General features: G+C 43.4%; 1 protein-coding gene and 1 long non-coding RNA gene across 6 annotated transcripts in view; one reads left to right on the plus strand and one right to left on the minus strand.

Annotated features, from left to right (window-relative positions):
- The window catches only part of LOC144984089 (uncharacterized), a 43,877-nt gene continuing 16,353 nt past the window's right edge, over positions 1-27,524 (plus strand). The window contains exons 1-2 of one of the 2 annotated variants that reach the window (XR_013647744.1): positions 1-9,837; positions 11,085-11,340. This is a non-coding gene — a long non-coding RNA (uncharacterized LOC144984089). Of the gene's footprint in view, positions 11,341-27,524 lie in introns of both variants that reach the window. The other variant, XR_013647743.1, reaches the window with a different exon arrangement.
- polr1c (RNA polymerase I and III subunit C) overlaps positions 15,646-27,524 on the minus strand; it is a 36,565-nt gene continuing 24,686 nt past the window's right edge. For 2 of the 4 annotated variants that reach the window (XM_023963198.2, XM_023963197.2), the window contains 6 exons: positions 27,364-27,496; positions 27,123-27,254; positions 24,610-24,762; positions 24,186-24,335; positions 23,728-23,844; positions 15,646-16,136 (listed from right to left, as the gene is read on the minus strand). In XM_023963198.2, coding sequence (XP_023818966.1) covers positions 16,018-16,136; positions 23,728-23,844; positions 24,186-24,335; positions 24,610-24,762; positions 27,123-27,254; positions 27,364-27,496 — 804 coding nt within the window. In that variant the 3' untranslated portion in view covers positions 15,646-16,017. Of the gene's footprint in view, positions 16,137-16,620; positions 18,566-23,727; positions 23,845-24,185; positions 24,336-24,609; positions 24,763-27,122; positions 27,255-27,363; positions 27,497-27,524 lie in introns of all 4 variants that reach the window. The other 2 variants (XR_013647742.1, XR_013647741.1) reach the window with 2 other exon arrangements.

Here is a 27,524-nt window from a genome sequence, read left to right on the forward strand (position 1 = left end):
GCCAGGAACTCCTGGGTGGTGATGGGGTGCTCGTCTGGGGCTGTGGGCGTCCTTCTCCGGTGGGGCCCTGTGTTGGGCTCTCCCGGTGCGGAGGGGGGGCTGCTCTCCTGGTTGGGCTGGGGCGGCGCTCTCGTTCCCTCCGTGCCTCCCTGCTCTCTGGCTCTGGGGGCCTCGCGGCGGTCCTGCTGGCCCTGGCCTGGGTGGCGGTCTTGGTCGCCCGGGGGGTGGTTGTTCCCTGCCTGTTTCCCGTGTGGCGTTGGGGGGATTCCGGCTGCCGCTGCTGCTGCGGCGGGGGTCTTGGTATGGGAATGGCTGGGCACTCTCCCTCCTTCTTTTCATATTCCACCATCCATTTTTGAAGAACATAAACACTCACCTGAGCACAGGTGTTAGCTCACCTTTGCACTAACAGTTTGCATGGTTTAATGACTGAAATATTTCACACTAGTTGGTTTTAAGGCATAAGTATGCGTGTGAACACTATCTGTTTTGTGTACATGTCGACATGTGGACATTTTTGCAGCTAACAGGTATGTTGATAACATTTGAGTGTGTGTGGACAGGCCCCGCCCTTTTTGTACTACATTTGAACCTTACCGTAACGATAAACAACCAGTAAACTTGTTGCTTTATGCTGCTTCATGGTCTTATCCCCCCTCCCCCTCCTATTATCACCCTCCTACCCCCCTCTCTCTCTAACATCCCTCCCTTTTCTTCCCTTTTTTTCCTTTTCCGTCCGGTCCAACACCCAAGATTTTCAAACATGGTTGAAATTAATAAAGTTTGGCCTCAATTACAAAAGGGGTTTATTCAGACATACCTCTGGTTTGTATGAAGATTAATAACCCCTCTTGTTAAAGTAAAATATGTCCAACACAAGAGGCCCTCAGCTCTCATCTGTCTGCCCAGCTGTTGGACAGGACAAGTTAAAAGAAGAAAAGAAAAAACAAAACAAAAAAAAGAAATGGCTGAGGAAGATTGTGAGAAAACATCTTTCACGACAGGCAGGGGACTTTATCAGTGGCGTGCCATGCCCATTGGTCTCAGTAATTCTCCTGCCACATTACAGCGGATGATAGAGCTGGTGCTACGAGGCCATGGTATATTTGCTTGGTTTATTTAGACGACATCCTAATTAACAGCTGCTCATTTAGGTATCACATGCACCACTTGGAAGTGGTTTTAACTAGAATTAGGGATGCAGGGTTGAAGCTGAACAAAATTGCTGAAGTGTCATTTTACCAGAGATCATGTGGTGTTCTTAGGTCCTGTTGTTTCCAGAGAAGGGTTTCAGCCAGACCCGCAAAAACACAGACAAAGTGAAAGGTTGCCTACCCCTGAAGGTGAGAGATTTTGTAGGCTTATGCTCATATTACAGGTGATTTGTAATAATAATAATAATAATGGATTGGATTTATCTGCGCTTTTCAAGACACCCAAAGCGCTTACATTATGTCCATTATTCATTCACTCCTCATTCATACTTGGTGATGGTAAGCTACTGTTGTAGCCACAGCTGCCCTGGGGCAGACTGACAGAGGCGTGGCTGCCATTTCGCGCCTACGGCCCCTCTGACCATCACCGGGATCAATCATGCGCATTCACACACCAGTGGAGCCACACTGGAGGCAAGGAGGGTGAAGTGTCTTGCCCAAGGACACAACGACATTTTGGCTGGTGGGAGCGGGGATCGAACCGCCAACCCTTCGATCATTGGACGACCCGCTCAACCACCTGAGCCACTGTCGCCCCAGTTTGTGAAAAACTTTTCATATTATACCGCTCCATTGAATCACCTGGCAGGTACAAATGGCCCCTTTCGGGCTTCCAGTGCACAGATGGCAAAGATGGCAGCTCACCCCCGACATTAGGAATGAAATTGCCCTTCAAACTCGACAAACGCTATCTAAATTGATTCTAAGAGATAGATAAGGGCAAGATGTGGACGAGAGACAGGCAGGCTAAACCTAAGCCAAAGAAAGTCACACAAACTGCTGATTCTCATGGAAGCAACAGCCCAGAATGCCAACATGCTAGTGTTAGCAGTGCATAACTGGCTAATGCTAACGAAGACGAGGCAGATGAAAAAAATCAGCCTAACAACAATACTGACAGAAATAAAGAGTGTCCACCAAGACAACAAACAGCAATTGAGAGAAATTAAGGAAAAGATTAGCAAGACAAAGATGAGACTTGATGAGGCGGAAGAGCGGATTGTGAGCACCTAGAAGAGGCTGCAATCAATCAAATGAAATCAAATAAACCTTTATTTATATAGCACTTTTTCAACAACATATGTCACTCAAAGTGCTGTGCATAAAATACAATAAAATTTAAAAACAAGATGACAAGACAAACCGTGCGACAACCCCCCCCCCCCGCAAAAACACCCACACACATCAAAAAATAAATAAATAAATAAAAAAGTGATAAAATGATAGAATGTAGAGACCAGGCTTTGTCCTGAAGTGGGGAAACGAAATTTTGGGGACACGTCCACATCAGCGACCCCCCAACCCAAGTTCACGGAGAACACTACCACAGAACCCCCCAGATCCCATCAAAAGAGTCAGACCCAGGAGATCCCACTGCAGCGACCCCGTTCACTGAGAAGGGTCAGTCACCGATGTGGAGGATCCCTCAGAGGGAAACACTGGAGTGTAATAAAATGTAAAAGGAATAAAATTAAAATATATATATAACATGGACAAAAAAACAAATAATTACATAAACCTTAATAGGCATATGAAATAGTAAGAGCAACTTAAAAATTAATAGAATAAATAAATAAATAAATAAATGTATTTACATACACATATAAAACTAGTTAAAAGAAAAAATCAATCAATCAATAAATAAATAAATAAATTGGAAGAAGTGCTGGAGGAGCGGGTGAAACTTCAGTCTCAGCTAGAAACTAGAAACTCAACAATCTGACCAGGAAGGAAGGCCCAGACGAAATAACATCAGGATCTACTCTGTGGCGGAGGGCTCCGAAAATAAATCCACATCAATGATACACTGTGTCAAAGAGCTGCCGAAGACAAAAACCTCCAGATCGAACAAGCATAGTTAGTAACAAAGTTACAGAATAAAAGAGGAGATTCTACTAACATCTTGGCAGAAGAAAGGATACGTCTGGAAGGGTGTTCAAGTAAATTTTGATAACGACTATGCACCGAGCATGCTTAACATAAAAGAATGTGCAGAAGCAAAGAAGTTTCGGAAACAAAAGAGGATCTGATTTCAGACCCCCTTCCCTGCCAAACTTTGAGTTTTTTTACCCGGACAGAACTCGTGTACACAACTCAGCTGAAGAAGCGACGAGAGAGATGGCAGAAAAAGGATTACCGGTGACTGTGCTCAAAGCAGCAGAGACGCTGTTAGAGCAGATCAGGAGGCTGACCTGGACCGTCAGCCAAGGACGAGGACAGAGACGGCGACAAGGAGGATCATCATACAAGGGACAGGCTTCAAAAGTTCAGACGGGGCCCGCCGCAGGAAGACATGAATAAAGAGTAAAAAACAGTGACAACAGCAGCCCACACATGCTGCATTTGGCCACGATGGGTAAATACATGCTGATCCTTTTTTTTTATCTTCTCTTTCTCTCAGGGCTAATGCATCCTTTCTATAATTCTAATGACTTAAAAGTGAGACAGAAACTCTTTGGTTTACTTCTGAATAACAATGTTTATGTAAATGTTTATTTTCATCATTACAAAAAGCCGAAATGGTGGTAGCGATTGTCGGTGGACTGAATTTTGAGCTGTATACTCACCATCAAAGACAAATAACTTTGTCAGAGGGCCCTTTCCTAAAAGAGAGATTTTCCCTCAGGATGGCTGCTTTACAACAACAACAGGGTTCTCAGGGGAACCGCACCTTTGGAAGTTCTGAGGAATATAGGTGTTACTTAAATAAGCACATTTTTGTAACTAGTTATCTTGTTTATCGTTTGTTCGCTGCAGTTCAGAGCAGCCTGGAAGCTGTCTTTCCCTCATCCACTAAAATCCAGACACATCACAACAATGGTGGTGGATAAAACTAAAACTCATCCATCTTCTTGACCGTTTTTCCCTTTCGGGGTCACGGGGTTGCCGGAGCCTATCCCGGCCACTTGGGCGTAGGCAAGGGATGCCCTGGACTGGTCGCCAGTCTGTCGCAGGGTAGAACATCCTCAATCACACGTCCATTCACTCTCACACTCACACCTATGGTCAATTTAGAGTTGCCAATCAACCTATGAAGCATGTTTTTGGACAGTGGGAGGAAGCCGGAGATCCCGGAGAAAACCCACACATACAAGAGAGAACATGCAAACTCCACACAGAAAGGTCCCCCATTGATGTTCTGGTTCAGGTCCCCCAGCCGGGACTTGAACCGGGGGCCTTCTTGCTGTGAGGCAAGAGCGCTAACCACTGCGCCACCGTGCAGCCCTAAGAATAATTTCCTATAATGTAAATGGTATACTGAATCCTATTAAAAGAAGTAAGATATTTTCAAAGCTAAAAAGGGAACGGGGACAAGTGGTTTTCCTACAGGAAACACACTTAACAGAGGCTGAACATGTAAAACTGAGGAGAGGGGGCTTTAAACACATTTTTTATATGTCCTATAAGTCAGGACACAGAAGAGGATCAGCCATTCTAATATCAAATCAGGTCCAATATGAACACATTTCAGAGACCAAAAATTAGGAGGGTCAATATGTAATGATCATAGGAAGGATTGAAGGGTTCTTGGTAACATTACTCAGTATATATGCCCCCCCAGGAAGTGACTGGCAATTTTATAAAAAAAGGATTCAATATCATCCACAGAATCTGGCGGGAGAAGTGGAGGAGATATGAATATAAGATTAACAAAGATGGATTCTTCTGGATCTAGTTTATGCCACAAAAAACTCATAGTTAACTAATTAAACTTAGTCATCAAAGAAATTGGTATAATAAATATTTGGAGGGACTACACTTAACTAGCCGGGACTACACTTATCACCAAAATCAACTAACTCCAGAATAGATTATTTCTTCATGTTCGGAAAAGATCTGCACCGAATCCAGTCATGCGACAAAGGAACAATAGAAATATCAGATCACGCACCAGTAAAAGTGCTAATAAATATCAAAGACAAGCCCAAATCTACAACACGTGTACGAAAGAATACAGTTTGAAGAAGAGGGATTTTTTTAGGTACTTACAGATACGCCATACACTGAATAGGATCCTGGCTGTGGAATCAGGAAAGTTAGACAACAAAAAAGTGAATGTGATTGCAACAGCCTGGGAGCGGACGCAGAATTTGTATCTAGAATGTACAAGGACTCCCGACACACAAACTCTCAATATGTGAAAAGAAAATGGAAACGAGAAGGAAGATTTTTCATCTCTAAGGAAAAATGGGAAAATATTTGTAAATCCCAATGGAGAATCACACATTCACATAGTTGGAGGGAATTTGGATGGAAAAGCATAATCAGACTCTTCATCAACCCCGCACAAAAGAGACATCAAGGTGTTGGTACAAGCTGTTGGAGGTTATGTGGCTCATCTGAAGCCAACCACTACCATACATTCTGGGACTGTCCTGTACTCACATACTTTTGTCAAGAAATCCATAAATGTTTGGAGACGACATTTCAAGAAACCTTTCCCTTTAATGTCTCAGCTGTATATTTGGGAACAGTAAAACACTTCATCCAGTCTGCAGCAGACCAATATTTAATGAGAATATTGCTGGTGGGAAGGAAGAAGGCCTTGACAAGAAAGTGGTTACAACCAGATGCTCCAACGGTAGATGATTAGTATAAAACAATGACATTTGTTATGGAAAAATTGACTTTTGCAATAAACATGCAAACAGATAAAAGGTTTGAGATTGTGGGCAAAAATAGGTCAAATATATTGGACCTCTTAGACCAGTCCTACTTTAATTTCAATAAAATACTTCTCTACAAGATAACAATGTGGGTTTATTTTATTGATTTATCTATTTTTTTTAGGGAGGAGTGTGACAACTATTGTTTCTTTTGTTCATATAAAAAAAGAGGGGAAAAGTGAGAGTAAAAAAATCATTTACACGTAATATGATTTACTGACAAAAAATATACATATGTCAAACAATGTGTAACTTGGAAACATAGAACAGTGGTGTAAATTGTCATGAGCAGCAGAGCTGAGAAGACCCAATTACTGGAACCCAGAAGGATAACAGGAGATCGAGTTGTCCAAGGTCGAGTGAAGATCGGCAGGTAAGTCTGGATGTTGTTTTCTCCCTGAGGTGCAACAGCTCGTGTGGAGCGGTAGAAAGGAGTTGCGTGGCTCAGAGGCGTGGCGTGGCTTGGAGTAGTGGCGAAGCTCAGAGACTTGATGTGGCTTGGAGTCGTGAGAGACGGCGTAGAATTTTCAACCGCCTTGCGAGTAGGTAGGACCCAGATCAGCACACAGGGGAAACTCTCCTGTAGATGAGGCATAAAACTTGGATTAGGCAAAAAAGTCTGAAAAAGCGTAAAGAGGGCATGACATAGTGACCAGATATAAGCACCATAGAGGAGCAACAAACTGGCAATGAATGCTGCTGAAGAAACCTCTTAAGTAGGCAGGCAGGCTGATGACGTGAGTGCTGACAGCTGGGTCCAATCTGAAAGACTGAGCAGATGGGGGAGGAGAGACTGCCAGAGGCACCATGACAGTAAATGTTGAAAAAACTGTTGATATTCCCTGTCAAAAAATAAAATAAAAAAAGAATGTCCCCTTTCAGTGGACGGCCAATTGTGAAGCACCTTTCACCTATCTGAAGAAGGTACTTAACTCTGAACCAGTAGTGAACTTACCTAATTTTTATTTGTCCCTCAAATAAAAATTGAATGGTCTATCCATTTAGTTGGGGCTATATTAGCCCAGGTGGTGGAAGGTCTGAGACCTGTGGTGGCGTATGCCAGTCAAGCTTTAATACACGGTAAAAAACAGTGGTCCACTTTTGACAGGGAATTGTGGGGTGTAGTGTGTGCAGTTTGTGAGTTTAAGCATTATGTGGGACTGTCTGTTTTTACAATCATCACAGATCACTTGTCACGGTGCCTGTGTCAGCCACCTCCCCCTCCCAGGGCTCCTGCTCTGCTGATTTGAACCAGCTGACCTGCATCTCCTCATCTCCTGTCTGCCTTCTTAAGGGTTCTACACACCAGTATCCAGCACCAGTTTGTTATACTCACTCCAGTGCTTATGTCTGGCCTTTTAGTATCTGCTAATCAAGTTAAGTTACTTTACTTACCTCGCCTTGTGCTCACCTTCAGGTTCATCCACCACTGGTCACGCTGGTTCCCCCGTCCAGAGCTTCTCTCCACATTCCAAGCTGGTCCCGCTGTCCTCGGCACCACGCCCCATGTCAAGCTGGTCCCGCCGTTCTCGACGTCCACACCTCGCCTCAAGCCGCTCCGCAGTCCTCGGGGTCCACGCCTCGCCTCACGTCGTTCAGGCGTCCACGCCTCACCTCAAGCCGCTCCGCCGTCCTCGGCGTCCACGCCTCGCCTCACGTCGCTCCGCCGTCCTCGGCGTCCACGCCTCGCCTCACGTCGCTCCGCCGTCCTCGACGTCCACGCCTCGCCTCACGTCGCTCCGCCGTCCTCGGCGTCCACGCCACGCTCCTCAGGATCCACGATCCACCGCACTCCTAGAACTTCAGATCTTCACCCGAAGATTATTCCAGCTCCGCTCTCCAAGAAACTCTGCAAATTCTCCTGGAGAAAATAAACCTCTTGCAAACTATTCATGGTCGAGAGTTACTTCCGGGTTTCAGCAACTGTGTCTGCCTCGTCTATGACGACCATGACAGAACAAACTGGCCATCACCCAGACCCAGCTGACCCGGAGGGACTCCGCCTCGCCGTCACGCATCAAGGCGCAGCCCTCAGCCGTCAAGCTGAAACGCTCCACCAGATGGCATCTGCGCAGCAAGATCTGTTTCACAGCCTGGATAGCATCTCTCAAGCTCTAGTTGGACTAACTAGCCAACAGTCGGCTAACACCAGCTCTAATGCATCAGCCTCCGCAGCCGGGAGCTCCCACCAAGCCTCCACATTATGGAATCAGGAAAATTTTCATTTGCAACCAGAGCCCTTCCAAGGTGATGTAAACACCTGTGGTGTCAGTTAATTTTTCAGCAGGCTCCGCGGTATTACCACGCAGACCACTGTAAGATTACACTGATGGTCAACTCCTTACGAGGTAAAGCCCTCCAATGGGCCCAGGCTTATCTGTCAGCTAACCCCATTTTCCAAGTGCCTTTTGAACGCTTCATCGGGGAGTTTCGCCTGGTCTTCGACCAACCCCACAAGGCAGAGGAGGCTACTCGCCGCCTTCTGGGCTTAAAACAGTGCAGCCGATCCGTAAGTGAACACCTTATTGACTTTCGTATCCTAGCAGTAGAGGCTGGTTGGTCGGACGTTGCCCTTAAAGGGTTTTTTTACTTTTTAAACTTAAGAGCCCTCTGTTAGAAGACAGGCCACGGGAGGCTTCCCCTACAGCTAACCAGGAAAGTAATTTCCTCTATATTCCTGTCAAGTTCAGTCATCAATCTCACACTCATGAATGTCGGGCTCTCATTGACTCAGGAGCTGAACAGAGTTTTATTGACTGTCAACTGGTATTCAAGCTCAGTCTCCCCATTGAGCCGCTGAATCACCCTGTCAAAGCAGCAGGCCTTGGTGGCCAGCTGCTCACACGCATTAAGGCCCGTTCACACCGGGACAAATTTCGTGCGCGATTTTCCCCGACGTTTAACGCCTCGTGACTAAACAAAGGGCACCAATGAGAGTGTGCACACCGACGCGAAAAAATGTCACGCGTCAAAAAAAAAACGCCTCGGGTTCGTTTTTTTTTTTTTTTTTTTTGACGCGTCGCGTCGAAATCTATACAACCAATGAGAATGCCGCTTTTGCACACGTGTCTGGAGCTTCTGAAGTTGCAGTAAAACACAACTTGGGGGCGCTCAAACACAAAACTGCCTTGCTGAGCACACATACCAGCAAAGAAGGTACTGGTGCTTGAAATATGTTTTCTTTTTATTATTCTGACTAGCGCGTAAATACTTGCTCTCTTCTTGTGAGTGAAAAGCGACTTTAAGAAGCCTAAAGTTGCGCAGCGCCACCTTGTGTACAGGAGTATTTCTGTTTACATTAAGCGCCATCTAATGTCAGGGAATGAAATTGCATGTTCGCTCGGCTCATCGTCAGCAAAAATCGCCTGGGTGTGAACACACAAAACGTGGCGAAAAACGCTGGCGAATAACGCCTGGCGAATATTTGTCCCGGTGTGTACGGGCCTTTACTCAACGTACCAAGCCTGTGCATCTCATCACCTCTGGCAACCACCATGAAGTCACCCAATTCTACATTACGCAATCTCTTCAGTCTCCTCTCATTTTAGGATTTCCATGGCTATGCAGTCACAATCCTCAGTTCGACTGGGTGAACCACCACATCACCAACTGGAGCACTCACTGTCTCGCCAACTGCCTCCGCTCCGCCATCCCCGCGGTCCCCCCAGATCAGGTTTCCACTCCAGAAGAAATCGATCTCTCCGAGGTTTTCAGCAAAAGTAAGGCGGGTGCCTTACCCGCTCACCGACCTTACGACTGCTCCATCGAGCTACTAAACGGCGCCACCCTTCCCAAGGGCCGTTTATTTAATCTGTCCGGTCCAGAAAAACTCGCTATGGAAAAATACATTCATGAATCTCTCGCCTCAGGTCATATTCGCCCCTTCTCTTCTCCCGTCGGGGTGGGGTTTTTCTTCGTCCAGAAGAAAGACAAGACCCTGCGTCCCTGCATCGACTGTGAGTTAAACCAGATTAATGTTAAAAACAAATACTCCCTGCCACTCATCAGTTCTGCCCTAGACTCAGTCCAAGAAGCGCGTTTGTTTTCTAAATTGGATCTCCAGAACACGTACCACCTGGTTCGCATGAAGGAGGGGGACGAATGGAAGACTGCGTTTAACACCCTACTTGGGCATTTTGAATATTTGGTGATGCCTTTTGGGCTCACTAACGCCCCGGAAGTCTTCCAACACCTAGTTAATGACGTCCTCCGTGATTTCCTTAATAGATTCGTCTTTGTCTATCTCGACGACATTCTCATTTACTCCCCCAATCCTGAGCTCCACACCCTCCACGTACGTCAGGTTCTCGAACGTCTCCTCGAGAACCAACTATTTGTGAAAGCCGAGAAATGTGAATTCCATGCCCCCACTGTTTCCTTTCTCGGCTTCATTATTGAAGCTGGCAACATCCGTCCAGATCCGGCTAAAGTCTACGCAGTCGCTAACTGGGAGACCCCCGGCTCACGTAAACAATTAAGTTTTCTTGGTTTCGTGAATTTTTAACGTAGGTTCATTCGGAACTACAGCAGTCTCGCTGCCCCTCTCACCAAACTCACATCTATCAATCAACCATTTATTTTGAGTCCAGAAACTCAAACTGCTTTTGATACTCTTAAGAGAATGTCCGTCACCGCTCCCATCCTTATACAGCCCAACCGCAACGTCAATTTATCGTTGAGGCTGACGCCTCGGATTCTGGGGTTGGAGCCATCCTTTCCCAACGTGAAGAAGTCACTGGCAAACTCAAGCCATGCGCCTTCTTTTCGCGTAAACTGTCCCCCGCGGAACAGAATTATGACGTGGGTAACCACAAACTCCTTGCCATTAAGCACGCATTAGAAGAGTGGCGTCACTGGCTTGAGGGAGCTGAGCATCCCTTTATTGTATGGGCCGACCATAAGAATCTCGCTTATCTCCGCACGGCTAAACGCTTTAACTTTCACCAGGCCCGTTGGTGTCTCTTCTTCGATCGCTTCACTATCACTTACCAACCCAGTAGTCGTAATGTCAAACCTGATGCCCTCTCACGCATATTCAGCACCCACGACCAGCAGGAGGCGGTTCCCATCATTCCCCCCACATGTGTCATCGGAAATCTCACCTGGGATATCGAGACTCGTGTCCAGCAGACCCAAGGTGAAGAACCCGACCATCCTCCTCCCCCCGCTAACACTCTGCACGTTCCCTCTTCTCTCCGTTTAGACGTCCTGGTGTGGGGGCACACTTTGAGGGTATCCTGCCATGGGGGTGTCCAAAGAACTCTCAACCTCTTAAGACACAGGTTTTTCTGGCCCACCATGGAGCAGGATACCAGGGAGTTCGTCCGCCTGTACGATGTGTGCCAGATCCAAGTCCTCCAATTCACCTCCCGCCGGCCTCCTCCAGCCTCTGCCCATCGCCGAGCGCCCATGGTCCCACCTTGCATTAGATTTCGTCACTGGGTTACCACCTTCTCAAGGTAACACTATTATCCTCACCATTGTTAAATGGTAAATGGCGTATACTTGTATAGCACTTTCTACCTTCTTACGAAGGCCCAAAGCGCTTTACAGTCACAGTCCCATTCACCCATGCACACACACATTCACGCACACATTCACACACTGATGGCGGCTCCCCTGCCAAACACTGGCGCCAACCTCCCACCAGAGGCAAGGTGGGGTTCAGTGTCTTGCCCAAGGACACTTCGACACATGGGCGTGCAAGGCGGGAATCAAACCTGCAATCTTACAATCATGGGTCGACCGCCCTACCGCTGCACCACGGCCACCTTTTGATCGTTTCTCCAAGGCCGTTCAGTTCATTCCCCTGCCTAAACTTCCTACGGCCACCGAAATGGCTGACGTTCTAGTTCACCAGGTCTTCAGGCATCACGGGATACCCAAGGACATTGTTTCTGACTTCGTATCCCAGGTCTGGCGGTCTTTTTGCTCTGCCCTTGGCGCCACCGTGAGCCTGACCTCGGGATACCATCCCCAGTCTAATGGCCAAGCTGAACGGGCCAATGGAAAATGGAAATGAGATCAGAAACTCGTTTACTTTGTCTGTTTTTCTACTACAAGCAGAAACTCTCTCTTGCTGATGATGCAGCCATATTTCTTTTTGATGGACGTATAATCTTCATACACCGTCATTAAAATCTCTGACTCCGTCTTAGTGAAGTATAGCGCTTTCTTTTTTTCACCACGCGTTTCCATGGTGACTCCAGAAATCGGCGATCCATTGAGAATGTCTTTATGTACCTGCTGTGCACGAGCATTAACCCAGGGTTACCAAGTGGAGCGTTATTACCCCAACTCATATCCGGTCTTTTGGAACCGACATACCCAGATTAAGCAGGTTCAGGCGGATTTCAGCCAGAGTTCAGGCTTAAAGTCAGGCTAGTTTAAACATGCTTCCTGGAATACCCCCCAGAAGGATGCTCTGTCCAGGTGTTTGTGTATTTGTTGGTGTAAGTGTAATTGAAAGAGGAATGTTGAGATGGAAAGAATTACCAGTTAAATACTGTTGGGTGAATGGTGAAATATTCAGTTTTTATCATCGTAAATCTGACTTCAGAGGAGTCAGATCAGTAAGCCATCAACCTCACTGCACGTGTGAGAGACAGAGTGAGAGAGAGATTGGACACTTTCCTTGAAATGGCCATCTGTTGACACTCATAAAACACGCACACAGACATTAAAAACATTAAAATAGTAAAAATAGCAATAGATTAAAAAGAAGAAAAGAACCACTCATTCATCTTAACCCGTTCACAGGAATCATGGAGGTTACTCTTTGACCAAGAGAGGGGTGACTCCCTGATACGGACTGTTTGAAAGCTAAACGTGAGGAAAGTTCTGTAGTCGCCCCCAGGTACTCTCGCAGTGTACGGCAGGTAAAACTAGGACTGGAGGGAGCCTGTGTTTGACAGTGCAAGAGACTCTCAATAAAAAGACCTTTTGAGTGAACAGACGTTTGTCTCCAACCTCTATCATTTCACGCCAGCCTTTCCACACCGAACCCTGGGAGGCCGGCTATATTTCTACATTGACCTCAAAAAACAACAGTTATTTTCCTGAAAACCAAAACTAATTTATAAAAGTCAGACACTTGTGACCATACTGTTAGTAGCTTTAGCCAGAATGTTTGTTATTAAATTTATTTCAAACATGTTAATAGTAAGTTAAATAATCTCTGAATACTAACTAGTCTGACAATAAGCCTGTCCAAAGAGGAATGTTTTCAGTCTGACTTTGAATGTAGAAACTGAGTCGGCCTCTCTTACATGAGCTGGGAGCTTATTCCATGAAACAGGGGCTTGGTGGCTAAACGCTCTACCTCCAACTGTACTTTTATTAACTCTAGGAACCACAAGCAGTCCTGCATTTTGCGAGTGAAGTGTTCCGATTGGATGGTAAGGGAGTATGAGGTCCTTAATATAGGACGGGGCCAGTCCATGTAAGGCCTTATAGGTAAGCAGGAGGATTTTGAACTTGATTCTGGAATCAACTGGGATCCAGTGAGGTGAAACTAACACAGGAGTGATGTGATCTCTTCTGCTAGTTCCAGCTAACAATCTAGCTGCTGCGTTCTGAACAAGCTGAACAAGGAACTCTTAGGACGCGCTGCTAACAAGGAGTTACAGTAATCCAGTCTAGACGTAACAAATGCATGGATGAGTTTTTCAGCATCACTCTTAGAAAGTATATTTCTGATCTTAGCAATTTTGTGCAGATGAAAAAAATGCTGTTTTACAAGCCTGTGATATCTAAGCCTTAAATGATAAATCCTGGTCAAATAAAACCCCAAGGTTTCTAACTGTGGAATTAGAGGCTATACTTATGCCATCCAGGGAGACTATCTGATCAGACAGAGCATCTCTGAGGTTTTTAGGACCTAGTATAATGACATCAGTTTTTTCTGGGTTCAAGAGGAGGTAATTAATTGTCATCCAGGTCTTGATGTCTCTGATGCAGGCGTTCAGTTTCTCTATCTGGTCATTCTGGTCAGGCTTCATGGATAAATACAACTGCGTATCGTCGGCATAACAATGAAAATTAATGCTGTGTTTCCTGATTATGTTTCCTAGGGGTAGCATATAAAGCGTAACCAGGATGGGTCCTAAGACTGAGCCCTGTGGGACTCCATAGTTAACTCGAGTGCACTGAGAGGAATGGCCATTTACATTAACAAACTGATACCTATTGGATAAATAGGATTTAAACCACTAGAGAGCAGATCCTCTGATCCCTATGTCCTGCTCTAATCTATGGAGTAAAATACTGTGGTCAAAAGTGTCAAAGGCTGCACTGAGGTCTAACAGGACCAGAATAGAAAGTAGTCCCTTTTCTGAGGCCAATAACAAGTCATTAGAGACTCTAACTAGTGCAGTTTCCGTACTGTGGTGGGGTCTAAACCCCGACTGAAAGTCTTCAAAGTGGCTGTTGTCCTGTAGGTGGCAGTAAAGCTGCTTAACTACAACTCTTTCTAGGATTTTAGAAATAAAGGGCAGGTTTGATATCGGTCTATAGTTGGCCAAGATGCTAGGATCTAGACTGGGCTTTTTCAGAAGAGGTTTAACAACCACATATTTAAAAGACTGTGGCACGTAACCCGTTTCCAGAGAGGTATTTATCATTGTTAATATGGGATCATTAATGAGGGGAAAAGTTTCTTTAAAAAGTCTAGTGGGAATTGGGTCTAACAGACACGTTGAGGATTTGGAGGACGTAATAATTGATGCTATTTCTGCTTGATCCACAAGAGTGAAGCAGTTTAATGTTACAGAGGTTTCTATGGATGCCTCCATTTCTACCGCTTCAGCCTGTTCTGGGCTGATAGTAGGAATAACTTGATTTAACTTATGTCTAATATTTGAGATTTTACTATCGAAAAATGTAAGAAAATCATCAGAGCTGAGAGAAACAGGAACATGTGGTTCTACTGAGCTCTGACTGCGAGTTAATTTAGCAATAGTGCTAAAAAGAAATCTGGGATTGTTTCCATTCTCTGATATTAAGGTTGAATAGTACTGGCTTCTAGCTCTACGCAGAGCTTTTTTAATAATTTAATAGGCTATGTTTCCAGGTATTCAGAGACTGCTCTGAACCAGAGCGGCGGCATTCCCTTTCCAACTTACGGGTTTCTTGTTTAAGAGAACGAGTTTCAGCGTTAAACCACGGTGCTACTCGGTTTTGTCTAACAAGCTAAGGTTTCAGGGGGGCAACAACATCAAGTGTACTCCTGAGGGCTTGTAAGGCATCATTAACAAAGTGGTCATTTATACTAGGACTGATGCTATGGGAGCTGGACTCGGAGAATTTGCTCAGAATATTACTAAGTACTGGCTGAACTGTGTGTTTAAACTCAGACACAGAACGGTCAGTTAAGCTTCTTCTAAGCTGTTTCTTACTCACTGGGGCAGCAGCATGTTCTAATGTAAACTGGAAGGTAATCAGAAAGTGGCATCTTATGATGATTTTTACAGTAGCTTGACATTTAGTCAGAAGCTAACTGATTCATTTTAACATACTGCAGGAGGGATGTCATTGGTCCATGGGAGAAACAACCACAGCTGGATCAGCTGACCCAATGCTGACAGTTGTGGGTGAGTGAGCTTCTAAGTACACAGGGAGAGGAAACGGCATTTGATGGATGAGAAAGAAAGTTCCATCACCATGGTTTACAAAGTTACATTAAAAAAAACATTTAGTCCAACATGAGATGATTTTTGCTTCACACTTCCATGTGTCAAGTTTAAACAAGAAAATACAAGTTCTGATTGTGTTGACAGTTTTTATTGTTGTACTACCAGTAAAAGGTTCTGGTTCCAATTTAATAACTCTTTAAGGAAGACAAAAATAGAAGCATCTAAGATCTTCTTGTGATTCTTAAGAGCATCGATATATACTTGAAACACTGAATATGAGAAATACGGCAGATCTTTGAATGAACAGGGCCTTAGCATATTTAGAAACAATATAAAGCTAAGTGAGATCACAAACATAGATTAGCAGTTAATTACTCAACTAATTATTGAATCAGATCACACCCCACTGCTCTTGGATCTAAAACATTCTCTACAATGCAAATGCTGCCCCCCCGGAAACTAGATAAGACCTTACGGGTTCTGACTCCTGTCAAACCACCATCATCACTGCGTGCCAGCACTGCTCAACTCATTGAGCAACATCTGACATTTGGCCATTAGGACTTTGATGGCCTCCTGCATTAGGACATCTGCAGGTAGACTGCCGGTAGATTCTATGGTGACTGCAAGAAAAGAAGAGAGAAACAGATTAACCACCAAAATCAGCTAATGGATAAACATTGAGAACATGTTCACAATACAAATGCAAAGAAACGGACGGACAGATGCACACATCGAGTATGTTTGCCTCTGAAAACAAACAAAAAATCGTTTCAAAATTTTCATAGAAAAAAACCTTGTCAAAATTCAGATACCCGTAATTTCAGGATTATAAACCGCTACTTTTGTCATACGCTTTCAACCCTGCAACTTATTCAATGATGCGGCTAATTTATGCATTTTTTTCTAACGGCCGCTAGGGAAGCCGGAGCAGAAAAGGTAAGAGTGAGACAGGGGGAATATGGTATATGTGTCGAGGAAGACATAAGTTTAGTGTAAATTCCTGCTTTTTGAATGAATAGCACGAAAGGACCTTCATCATGAAAAACGCAAGAAGAAATGCATATGACACAGCTTTCAAGTTAAAAGCAATGTGAAAAAACCCACCATCACCAACGGGTTTGGAAAAGCCGGTCTGCTGCGTGACGGAGAGAACAGCAAGATCTCAGGAGAGAATTTACCTCAGAGTGACACTGACGACAACGAAGGAGAGACAGAGAAAGTGTGGTGAAGAATATCTGAGGCTATTCCAATCCCACACTGAGGAGGAAGACTTCCATGGTTTCAGTGCACAAGAGGCACGCTTATTACGCAGTTACTGCTGCTCTCAGTGACTTTTACTGGTATGTTTTTTAACCAGCCCTGTTACTACCGTATTGCTGCCGCGTCACAGTGCTACATTTCCCTTTTTGTTATAATACTTTTTTATCTTTTATAAATGAGCGCTTGTAAGAGACAAGATGGTGTGAGATTTGTTAGCTGAACTGTGAGGGGGCTAAATGGTCCTGTAAAGCACAAATCTGTAATCATCTCAAATCGTTAAAATGTGAAATCAATTTTCTCTAAGAAACCCACCTACAGAACAAAGATCAGATGAGACTCATGAAAATCTTGGATTGGGCAGATTTTCCATTCAAATTTAAATTCTACATCATGGGGCTCTGCCATTCTGGTACACAAAAGAATACCATTTAGACCGACCAGGATCGTATTAGATCCATAATGTCGCTTTGTCATCGTCTCCGGGGTTCTTTATGACATTTTCTTTTGGTTAATGTATATGCTTCCAACTGGGACAATGAGGATTTTATAACGAAAACTACCCCTATAATACCCGACATAAATTTGCATTAACTAATCTTTGGAGGTGACTATATTAAGTGAAATGACACTTAATATAGTGTCATTTCACACTATATTAAACCCAATCCAGTAGTTACAAATTCCTTTAAAATTATGTTTCAATTCAGACAGACATATGGACTCACTCAGGTCCTTACCACTAGTCCTATTCGTAAAAATCACTTTTTTCTCCCTGGTAAGACAGACTTTGTATTCACAATTTGGGAAGAGAAAGGTATTAACTTTAAGGACATGTACCTAAACTGTATATTTGCAAGCTTCAATGATCTTACTTCCAAATTTAATCTGCCTCACTCTCACTTTTTTCGGTACCTTCAAGGTACCGAAACTTCCTTCAGCAGCATGACCCTAACTTCTCTATAATACCCCCAGTCTCTGTTAGATGAGGTGTGTGAGATGCCATTTAATTCAAAAAGATTAATTTCCAAAATCAAAGACCGTATATCACTTCATGACAGCACAGCTCTTCTGAAAATAAGAGACAGCTGGGAGGAAGAGCTTGGGCAAAGTTTGAATGATAATGGGGCCTTACAGAGAGTTAACCACAGTACCTCTTGAGCCAAGTTAAATATAATACAGTTTAAAATTATACATAGGGCTCACTTTTCTAAGGGAAGACTGTCAAGAATTTATCCTCATCAGAGTACAAATTGTGACAGATGTCAAAAAATAGTCCAGCCAATCTAACCCGCATGTTCTGGTCATGCTCTGCTTTGGTGAACTATTGGTCTACAATTTTTAAAACCTTATCAGATGCACTCCATATCACCCTCCAGCCTAGTGCAGAAGCAACCATATTTGGTGTTTCTGGAAACAGCAGAAAGAGTGGGGCTCATGTGTGACGGCTGGACCTCCAGGGCCACAAAGTCCTTCGTGACTTTAAAGGTGCATTTTATGAACAAAGACTGGGAAAAGAAGTTTATGCCCTACAAACCTGAGCAATGCACGAATCCCAATTCAATTCAATTTATTTATATAGCCCAATATCACAACAATAGTCGTCTCAATGGGCTTTATAATAAACATGAAATCATGAAGACCATGAAGTCATACAATTCAATAGGTTATAAACTAAACAGAACTTAACTGGCTAAGCTGATATATCGGTAGGCATCCCTTCCCATAGACCGCCCTTCTCCTCAAAGCAGCGATAGACGTGCGGCGTCTTGACGCTAAAAAGCCAGTGGTTCTCAAGAAAAACATGAACATACAGTCAGGACCATAAATCTTTGGACAGAGACACATTCTTTCTAATTTAGTTTCTGTACATTACCACAGTGAATTTTAGATAAAACAAATCAGATGCCATTGAAGTGCAGACTTTCAGCTTTTATTCCATGAGTTGAACAAAAAGATTGCATAAAAATGTGAAAAACTAAAGCATTTTTAAGCACAATCCCTTCATTTCATGGGCTTATAAGTAATTGGACAATTGACTTCCATGCTATTGCATGGGCAGGTGTGGGCAATTCCCTTGTTATGTCATCATGAGTGAAGCAGATAAAAGGCCTGGAGTTGATTAGAGGACTCGTGCTGCATTTGGAAGATTTTGCTGTGAACAGACAACATGCGGTCAAAGGAGCTCTCCATGCAGGTGAAAGGAGCCATCATTAGGCTGAGAAAACAGAAAAAAAACATGCCAGAAATTGCTACAGTATTAGGAGTGGCAACATCAACAGTGTGGTCCATCCTGAGACAGAAAGAAAGAAAGCTCTGGTGAACTCAGCAACGCACAAAGACCTGGACGTCCACGGAAGACAACAGTGGTGGATGATGGCAGAATCATTTCCATGGTGAAGAGGAACCCGTTCATAACAGCCAACCAAGTGAACAACACTCTCCAGGAGGTAGGCGGATCAATATCCAAGTCTACCATCAAAAGAAGACTGCATGAAAGTAGATCCAGAGGGTACACTGCAAGATGCAAGCCACTCATAAGCCTCAAGAATAGGAAGGCTAGATTGGACTTTGCTAAAAAGCATCTTAAAAAGTTCTGGAAAAACATTCTTTGGACAGATAAAACCAAAATCAACCTCTACCAGAATGATGGCAAGAGAAAAGTATGGAGAAGACGTGGAGAAGCTCCTGATCCAAAGCACACTACATCATCAGTAAAACACGGTGGAGGCAGTGTGATGGTCTGGGCGTGCATGGCTGCTAGTGGCACTGGGACACTAGTGTTTATTGATGACGTGACACAGGACAGAAGCAGCCCAATGAATTCTGAGGTGTTCAGAGACAGACTGTTTGCACAGATCCAGGTGAATGCAGCCAAACTGATTGGACGGCGTTTCATAATCCAGATGGACAACGACACAAAACATAGAGCCAAAGCAACTCAGGAGTTTATTAAAGCAAAGAAGTGGAATATTCTGGAATGGCCAAGTCAGTCACCTGATCTTAACCCAATTGAGCAGCATTTCACTTGTTGAAGACTAAACTTCAGACAGAAAGGCCCACAAACAAACAGCAACTGTTTGCCGCTGCAGTAAAGGCCTGGCAGAGCATTCAGAAGGAGAAAACCAGCATCTGGTGATGTCCATGAGTTCAAGACTTCAGGCTGTCATTGCCAACAAAGGCTTTTCAACCAAATATTAGGAATGACCATTTGGTTTTCAGTCATTTCATTTGTCCAATTACCTATGAGGCCATGAAATGAAGGGATGTGTTTAAAAATGCTTTAGTTTTTCACCTTTTTATGAAATCTTTTTTTTCAACCCATGGAATAAAAGCTGAAAGTCTGCACTTCAATGGCATTTTAGTTGTTTTATTTAAAATTCACTGTGGTTAATGTATAGAAACTAAATTAGAAAGAATGTGTCTCTGTCCAAAGATTTATGGTCCTGACTGTATAAACATACATCACATGCAGCTTTCACCCAAACATTTTGTTCACAAAGATGTTTACTTTTAGATGCACTTAAAGTTCAAGTATTTTATCCCTGGTCATTTATTTCATTTATGTCATTTATGTCTTAAATAACTTAGTGGAAAGTTCCTAGCTACCCGACTTTATTTTTCTGGGAGAATTTTAGTTTTGTTTACACCACATCTGCACTAAATGGTGTCATTTATTTTTAACAAAGACACTATAATTTGCTCACAGGACTAATTTCTGATTTACAGCTATGTTTTTAAATAATGCGGTATCTATGGCTTTGTTTTTCAAAAATTAATATAAATGTGCCTGGCAGCCACTTGACTTATTCATTTTTTATCCTGTTTACAGCAATTTTGTACTAAATAATGGCACTGCTGTTCATGTTCACTATTGTTTAAACCAGTGCTTCTCAATTATTTTTTGCAAGCCCCCCCCCCGGAAAAAGAAAAAGCCCCAGGTGGAAAGAGGTCATCAATTTTGTTGTATTTCCTTTTCTATTGTATTTTTCTAATATTTGATCCAACAGTTGATCTCTTCTCTCCAAGCTGCAGCTTCATGTAGATCGGTTCATCCAAGTCTTGTTCAGGTGAACCATCTGGTCCCTGGTGTTGTTAACCCTTGTGCTATCTAAGATGACCCCACCCTTCCATTGACGTGTTCTCCCTACCATGACAAAGGTGGATAAAGGTGGAAAGATTTCATGTAATCCATGGACACCAGTGAAGATCACAAATCATTGAAGAACAAAGGTTCAGAGCTCTGTCTAGTGGGTCTAGATCAGTGTTTTTCAACCTTTTTTGAGCCACGGCACACTTTAACCTTGACAAAAATCCCGCGGCACACCAGCATCCAAAAAAATAGATAAATAATAAAAAAAAGAAAAAGCTCAGTCTGTATTGATCTACAGCCGCTCCGCAATCTCACATGCATTTTTGTGATAATTGTTGCAGAAAACGCTGGAAGCTGCAGCTGTTTTTTCTAAAATATGTATTAAAAATTAAGTCAAAAGATTCAAAAACTGTTTGATGTGTGTTCGTTGTTTTAAGACGTTAAGAGGAGAGACTCATTGTGCGCTAAGACAGTCACTTTACTGCATCATGGGAGATGTAGTGCCCGTAATCCGCCGACCGCAGAAAGACCAGCGTCTTTGAGCTTCATGGTTTTGTTCACTTGTTCCAGTCTGATACCAGATTCTGTGGAAAGCTACACCGCTAAAGACGAGCTTTAGCTGGTATTTTTGTTAGAACAGAGAGACTTTTTTGCGCTAAATCGAAACAAGGAAGTGAATACTTTATCCACTTCTGATTGGTCAGACTGATGACATGTGATTAAGCCTTCAAGAACTCAAACTCAAACTCAAACTTTATTTATTTATATAGCGCCTTTCATTTTGGTTAAAAACACAAAGCGCTTAACATAAAAACAGATAAAACAGTCATAAAAAATGAAAGTTGTTCAAAACAGAAAACAAAGGACAATCCCACAAAGAAGGTACCCCTCCCTCACCACCCCCCATCCCCACCCACCCAGTTACCCCAGTAGGACATTGAACAGAAACAAATAACTGCAGTTGAAGAAGGTCTGGCTTGGTACTGCTGTGAGGAAACGATATCATGGGGATCCATTCATTCCAAGGCCCAGCCCGACCACAGGGGCCATTACCGCAGCGCCCGCCCAACACAGGGCAGCCCAGGGCCCCATCCATGGCTATTAGACCACAGAGTGGGACCCCAGCCCGCCCAACCAGAACGGGCACCACAGCAACGGCACGCCCTACAGGTCAAGCTGGTGGTGCCCAAGAACGATGGATCCCCCAGAGGAAACACTGGAGTAAAAAACATCAGAATAAAAATTAAAAATGATCATAAAATAACAACAATAAAAATAGAAAAAGATAAAAAATAAAATAAGATATAAGAATGTTAGTAATTAAAAAATAAAAAACGTCAGTGATTAAAACATAACCTAAGTATCATTGGTAAAATAACAATAAAAAGATTTGCATATTAGAAACAAAGATAATAATAGTCCTTACAAGAAAATAAATAGATAAATAAATAAACAAATAAATATGTAAATAAATACCTCAATTAATAAATAGATGAATAATAAAAGACATAAGGAATGATCAAAGTCATATAAAAGCCAGACTAAAAAGGTGGGTCTTGAGCCTCTTCTTAAAAACCTCTACAGTCTCTGCGGCCCTGAGGTTCTCCGGCAGGCCGTTCCACAGGCGAGGACCATAATGGCAGAATGAAGCCTCACCATGTGTCTTGGTCCTTACCTTAGGGACAACTAAGAGGCCAGTGCCAGAGGACCTCAGGGTCCGCGAGGGTTCGTATTTTAAAATAATATCATTTAAATAAGAAGGCCCAAGACCATAAAAACATTTGTAAACCATTAAAAGAATTTTAAAATCAATCCTGAAACGCACAGGGAGCCAATGCAGCGATCTTAAAACCGGTGTAATATGTTCCCGCCCCCTGGTTCTCGTCAGAACTCGCGCCGCTGAGTTCTGTAGAAGTTGTAGATTTGAGATCGACTTTTTGGGTAAACCAGAGAGCAGGGCATTACAGTAATCTAAACGACTAAAAATAAAAGCATGCATTAGCACCTCTGTGCTGGCAAGAGAGAGGAACGGGCGGACTCTGGCAATGTTTTTGAGATGGTAAAATCCTATTTTCACAACGTTTCTGATGTGAGGAGTAAAATTCAGCTCAGAGTCAAAAAGAACGCCCAGGTTTCTCACACACTGAGAAGACTTAAAATTCCTAAGTTTGGGTAAAATCATCTCTCTCTTGTCTTCAGGACCAATGATTAAAACTTCAGTCTTGTCCTGGTTGAGCTGCAAGAAGTTTTCTGCCATCCACAGCTTTATATCTAAAATGCAGTTTAAAAGAGTGTTGACAGGTTCAAGGTCATCAGGAGACCAAGAATGATTGGTGGAGACAGTTAAAGGGGCGGGACTTTTCCTTACACAGTTATAGCTGCAGCTAAATCGCGGTATCCCGTTATTCTTATCAAAATGTCTTTAATAGAATCATATAAACACAAAGAAATAAGTATTTTATGATATTTCATATTCTTAACTTCTCAGTGTTTTATAAGGGCCTGTTTGGATGAACAGAGAGCTGATTTCCTGGAGATGGGAATAATTGTTTTTAGATCAGTTAATGAGGGCAATTTCTCACGGCACACTTGACCATCTCCCACGGCACACTAGTGTGCCGCAGCACACTGGTTGAAAAACACTGGTCTAGATGACCCAACTCCCGATGGTAAAGTGCCTAGGATAGCACAAGGGTTACACAGCTCTTTGGTCTTGGTCATGTTGGGGACTAAACTGCACTTTAACTTTATTCTTCTCTCATGAAAACATGGAGACATAGCTGTGGAGAGGAGTGGCATTGCTTCAGTCTTCTAACCAACCTCTTAACTAGTAACTACAGTTAGAGTAAAACAGAACTCACAGATGAAATGGTCTCGCACTCTGCCCAGCTTCACCAAGTTCTTCAGATCCTTGTGTCGAAGTACTTCCCTGCTACACGTATCTAGTCGACTGTTCACCACTTTGGCAACCTTCTTCCCTGCAGACACAAGCAGACAACTGACCATCTCTAAATAATAAGGTCTGTGAAGACTAGAATTGAAACGTTTTCATTTCAATCTATTAAAACAAAAAATACAAAAGACAAAGAAAGCAGATATACATCTATGCAAACTTGAAATGATTAGTTTTTTGATTGGAAAATAAAAAAATAAAAGTCAAAGAGATACATAAGTAAAGCCATTATAATTACTCTCAATCATGAAATATACCAGTTGACACAATGAAGCTATTAAATGTAAAGCTTTTAAAAAGAAATTTAAATGAATTGCTTCAAAATGAATGAGAAAATGACCCAACAGTCTGCTGCTTGCTTCTTACCTCGAACATCTTCTAGATCTATAACTCCACGTGAAAAGCAGCGCTTCAGGCGCTCTGCCTTCTCTCCCTCCACCTGTTCCATCAGTGTGATATCTGGGAGAAGACGATAACTAGCTGTTGCCACCGGGGAAAACTTGGCATGATCCTTTCCTGAACACAAAGCAAACCTTAAAACCAAGACCCTCTGTACTATCATGGCACAGAACATCAGGGCAGTGGTAGCCAACAGGTTAGTGAGATGGACCTATGGCTGAAATGTCCTTGGTACAAGTTCTGGGACATAAACCCCTTTGTGGGGTTTAACTGCAGGTCTTTTCCAACTTTGGTTAGCCTTTCTTGTTGCTTTTGCAATGATTTGATGGAGCTGCACACAAGCAGCAGCAGGGCTGCACACAGAAGTAGGATGTATGGAGTTTTCACTCACCAATGCCTTTGACACAATGCATGACCACGTCCAGCTCCTGCCCAGGTCGTAGTTGAGCTATTACAATGTCATCATGCACTGCCCCAATCCGACTGTCTGCAAATACATCTGCCTGGTTCCCCAAAGGGACCCAATTTATATCCTTGGAATACACTGAGTTTAAAAAGGAAGGGAAGAAACACATGAAATTAATATAAGCAAGTCTAGTAAAAAATAAAGGCATACTTTTTATTTTGCTCCTCGGGTGATTTTATCTCTGGGATTTACCATTCAGTTGCACATGTGTGTGCAAAACAAAGTTCAATAAGACTAAAACTTTCTGCATAACTCTCTGGAAAATGACCTGCTTTGATGAACCGTACAACACAATTTAACAGGAGAATACTTGTTTACTTGTTTACTTGTTTAAAAATTAATTCCTGTCTGTGTGCCCTTGGTGTCGAATTTTTTGTTCTAAAGAAGTTATTTTCGCAGCTCATTTCCTACCCAGAAGACTACTCTATCTCCAAGGCACCAGCGCTCCTTGTGGGTGCTGCCCATTTCATGACGTAAACCTAGAGTCGTCCTCGGAAGCATCCACAAAAACAAAGAACATCCGAACTTGGGCAGAGATGCATATAAAAAAATGAAAACTTTTGCTGATCAGACTGCTCCAGACTCTTCCTAGAAGGGGATGTTCCTCACTTTTGTACGTATGAATGTGAGAACCTACTGGTTTTCTTGGATTGAGAGGGGCTGGTGCTCAGAGTGCAGGTTTTTAGAGGAATGCTCAGAGATGCATGAATGGATCCAAATACCGCTTTGTTTATAATGATAAATGAACATTATAAAACACTTAAAAGCTCAAAATGTTGAGTTTATATGATATAGGCCCTTTAAATTACCCTCACACCATCCTTGGCAACGTTAGTTAGAGCTGCCACCTCCAATGAACAGTCTATGTAAATGCATGTGAACATGTGTTTTGGGCTTCCGGGGTACCCTCACTTTCACTCCCATTCCTTCACACATTTCACGACTGTTTTAAGGCTCTATTTACAAAACAGGACTCCATGAGGGACACGGACAAACGGCTTCACCAAAACCACAAAACACATATGGACTAGATGAGAACTGTAGAGCTGGTCCATTGGTCCACAACCAGGACGGAAACTGCACTTTTGTTCCTGGGTCTGAGGTTTGACTATTGGACGAACCTCTCCAATACCCTGGCATATACTTTTCCAGGGAGGCGAAGGAGCGTGATTCCCTAGTAGTTGGAACACTACTTCTTGAAAAGTAGAACTATCACCCCTTTCTGCCAGTCCAGTGGTACAGTTCCTGACTGCCATGCTACAGAGACATGTCAGTCAAGACACTCCCATAGCATTCAAAAACCAAAGATTCCATTACATCGCCCGGATTGGCAGCACCTGGCACCACTCTGGGGGGTTGGGACTAAAAACTTTCACTTTTGTTTGAAATTGGCACTTCCAAGCGACCTAGTTAGGTCCAGGCCAGCAAAAAATCGATGTGTGATCACTCTCCTGTGGGCCCATTACCTGTAAGTGAACTCAAAAGGGCCAGTGCAATGTGGTTTGGGTGGCAATCAAAGGCGGGTACCTCATTGGCCAAAACCCTGGTCATGAAACTTGGCTTTTGGGACATGGAATATCACCTCTCTGGGAGAGAAGAGCCTGAGTTTGTGCGGGAGGTTGAAAGGCACTGGCTAGATATAGCTGGGCTTATTTCCATGCACAGCCTGGGCCCTGAAAGTCAGTCCCAACTCACCACCAATCACTACCTGGTAGTGAGTTGGATTTGCTGGTGGGGAAGGAGGCCGGAAAGACTTGGCAGACCCAAATGCTGGGGAACAGAGTGTCAGAGAGCAGCTGACTTAGAACTGGTGCGGACTAGGGGAATCCGACTGTTTAATTAAAACAAAGCATTGCGAAGTCTCATCATGAAGACCAGCGAAGTCTTATGTGTAGAAGAACAAATTACGTTTTAAAGATTTTGTAAATATGACGAAACCATGTAATTAGTGTTATTGAAGGCCCCCCTCAGCTCAGCGGGTCGAATATCTAAACAGACTCAGTATGTGACGTAGAGTCTCTGGCTGAGACCTCTGACAGGGAGGTCTTTAAGTCCCCCATCCAGGAGAGCGTTAAGCAGGTACGGAGGGAGGCTGGTGACATGGAGTCCCAGTGGTCCATGTTTTCCACCTATATTGTCACTGCCGGAAAAGGTGGGTAGCTGTTGACTTCGACTGGGGACATTGTCAGGCAGTAAAAATAATACTTCGAAGATCTCCTCAATCCTGCTGACACGGCTCCTCTTGAGAAAGAACTTAGGTGTAAGGCTGTCTATCGCCTAATCTGAAGTCACTGAGGTGGTCCATGAGCTCTTCTGTGGCAAGGTACCAGGGGTGGATGAAGTCTGCCCCGAATACCTAAAGTCTCTGAATGCTGTGTGATCATGTAAATTCACATAAATCGATATGTGAATTAAAATCTCTTCTGCTCTTCACCTACCAATGTGGTTCAGGTACAACTCTCGTGGGTCTGAGGACTCTTTGCTGGCTCTGGGGTTCCTGCTGCATTTGATCTTCAGCTGAAGTTGAATTGTATCTATTTCTGAAGCTTCTTGCTCTCCGAATTCCTCGGCTGGAAGTAACAAATTATAAAAGCTAGACAATGTTATTCTGTAAAGGTTCTCAAATTACTCCCTTTCAGATCATTTTTAATTTCAGGAATACAATTTTTTTTCTTTTACCAATGTTTTTGTACTCAAACAGACGAGGATCAGCTTTGATGGGCACAAGGCCCAATCTGTGGGCCAAGACTTCATCCTGGACAATCGATGTATTGTTGTAGATAAACACCTTCTCAATGGCCATGGTCGGAACCTGGAAGCAACAATAAAACACATTTCTG

The sequence above is a fragment of the Oryzias latipes genome, chromosome 15, assembly GCF_053564925.1.
Source record: "Oryzias latipes strain Hd-rR chromosome 15, Olatipes_Hd-rR_3.1".
In the NCBI taxonomy this organism is placed as follows: Eukaryota; Metazoa; Chordata; class Actinopteri; order Beloniformes; family Adrianichthyidae; genus Oryzias; species Oryzias latipes.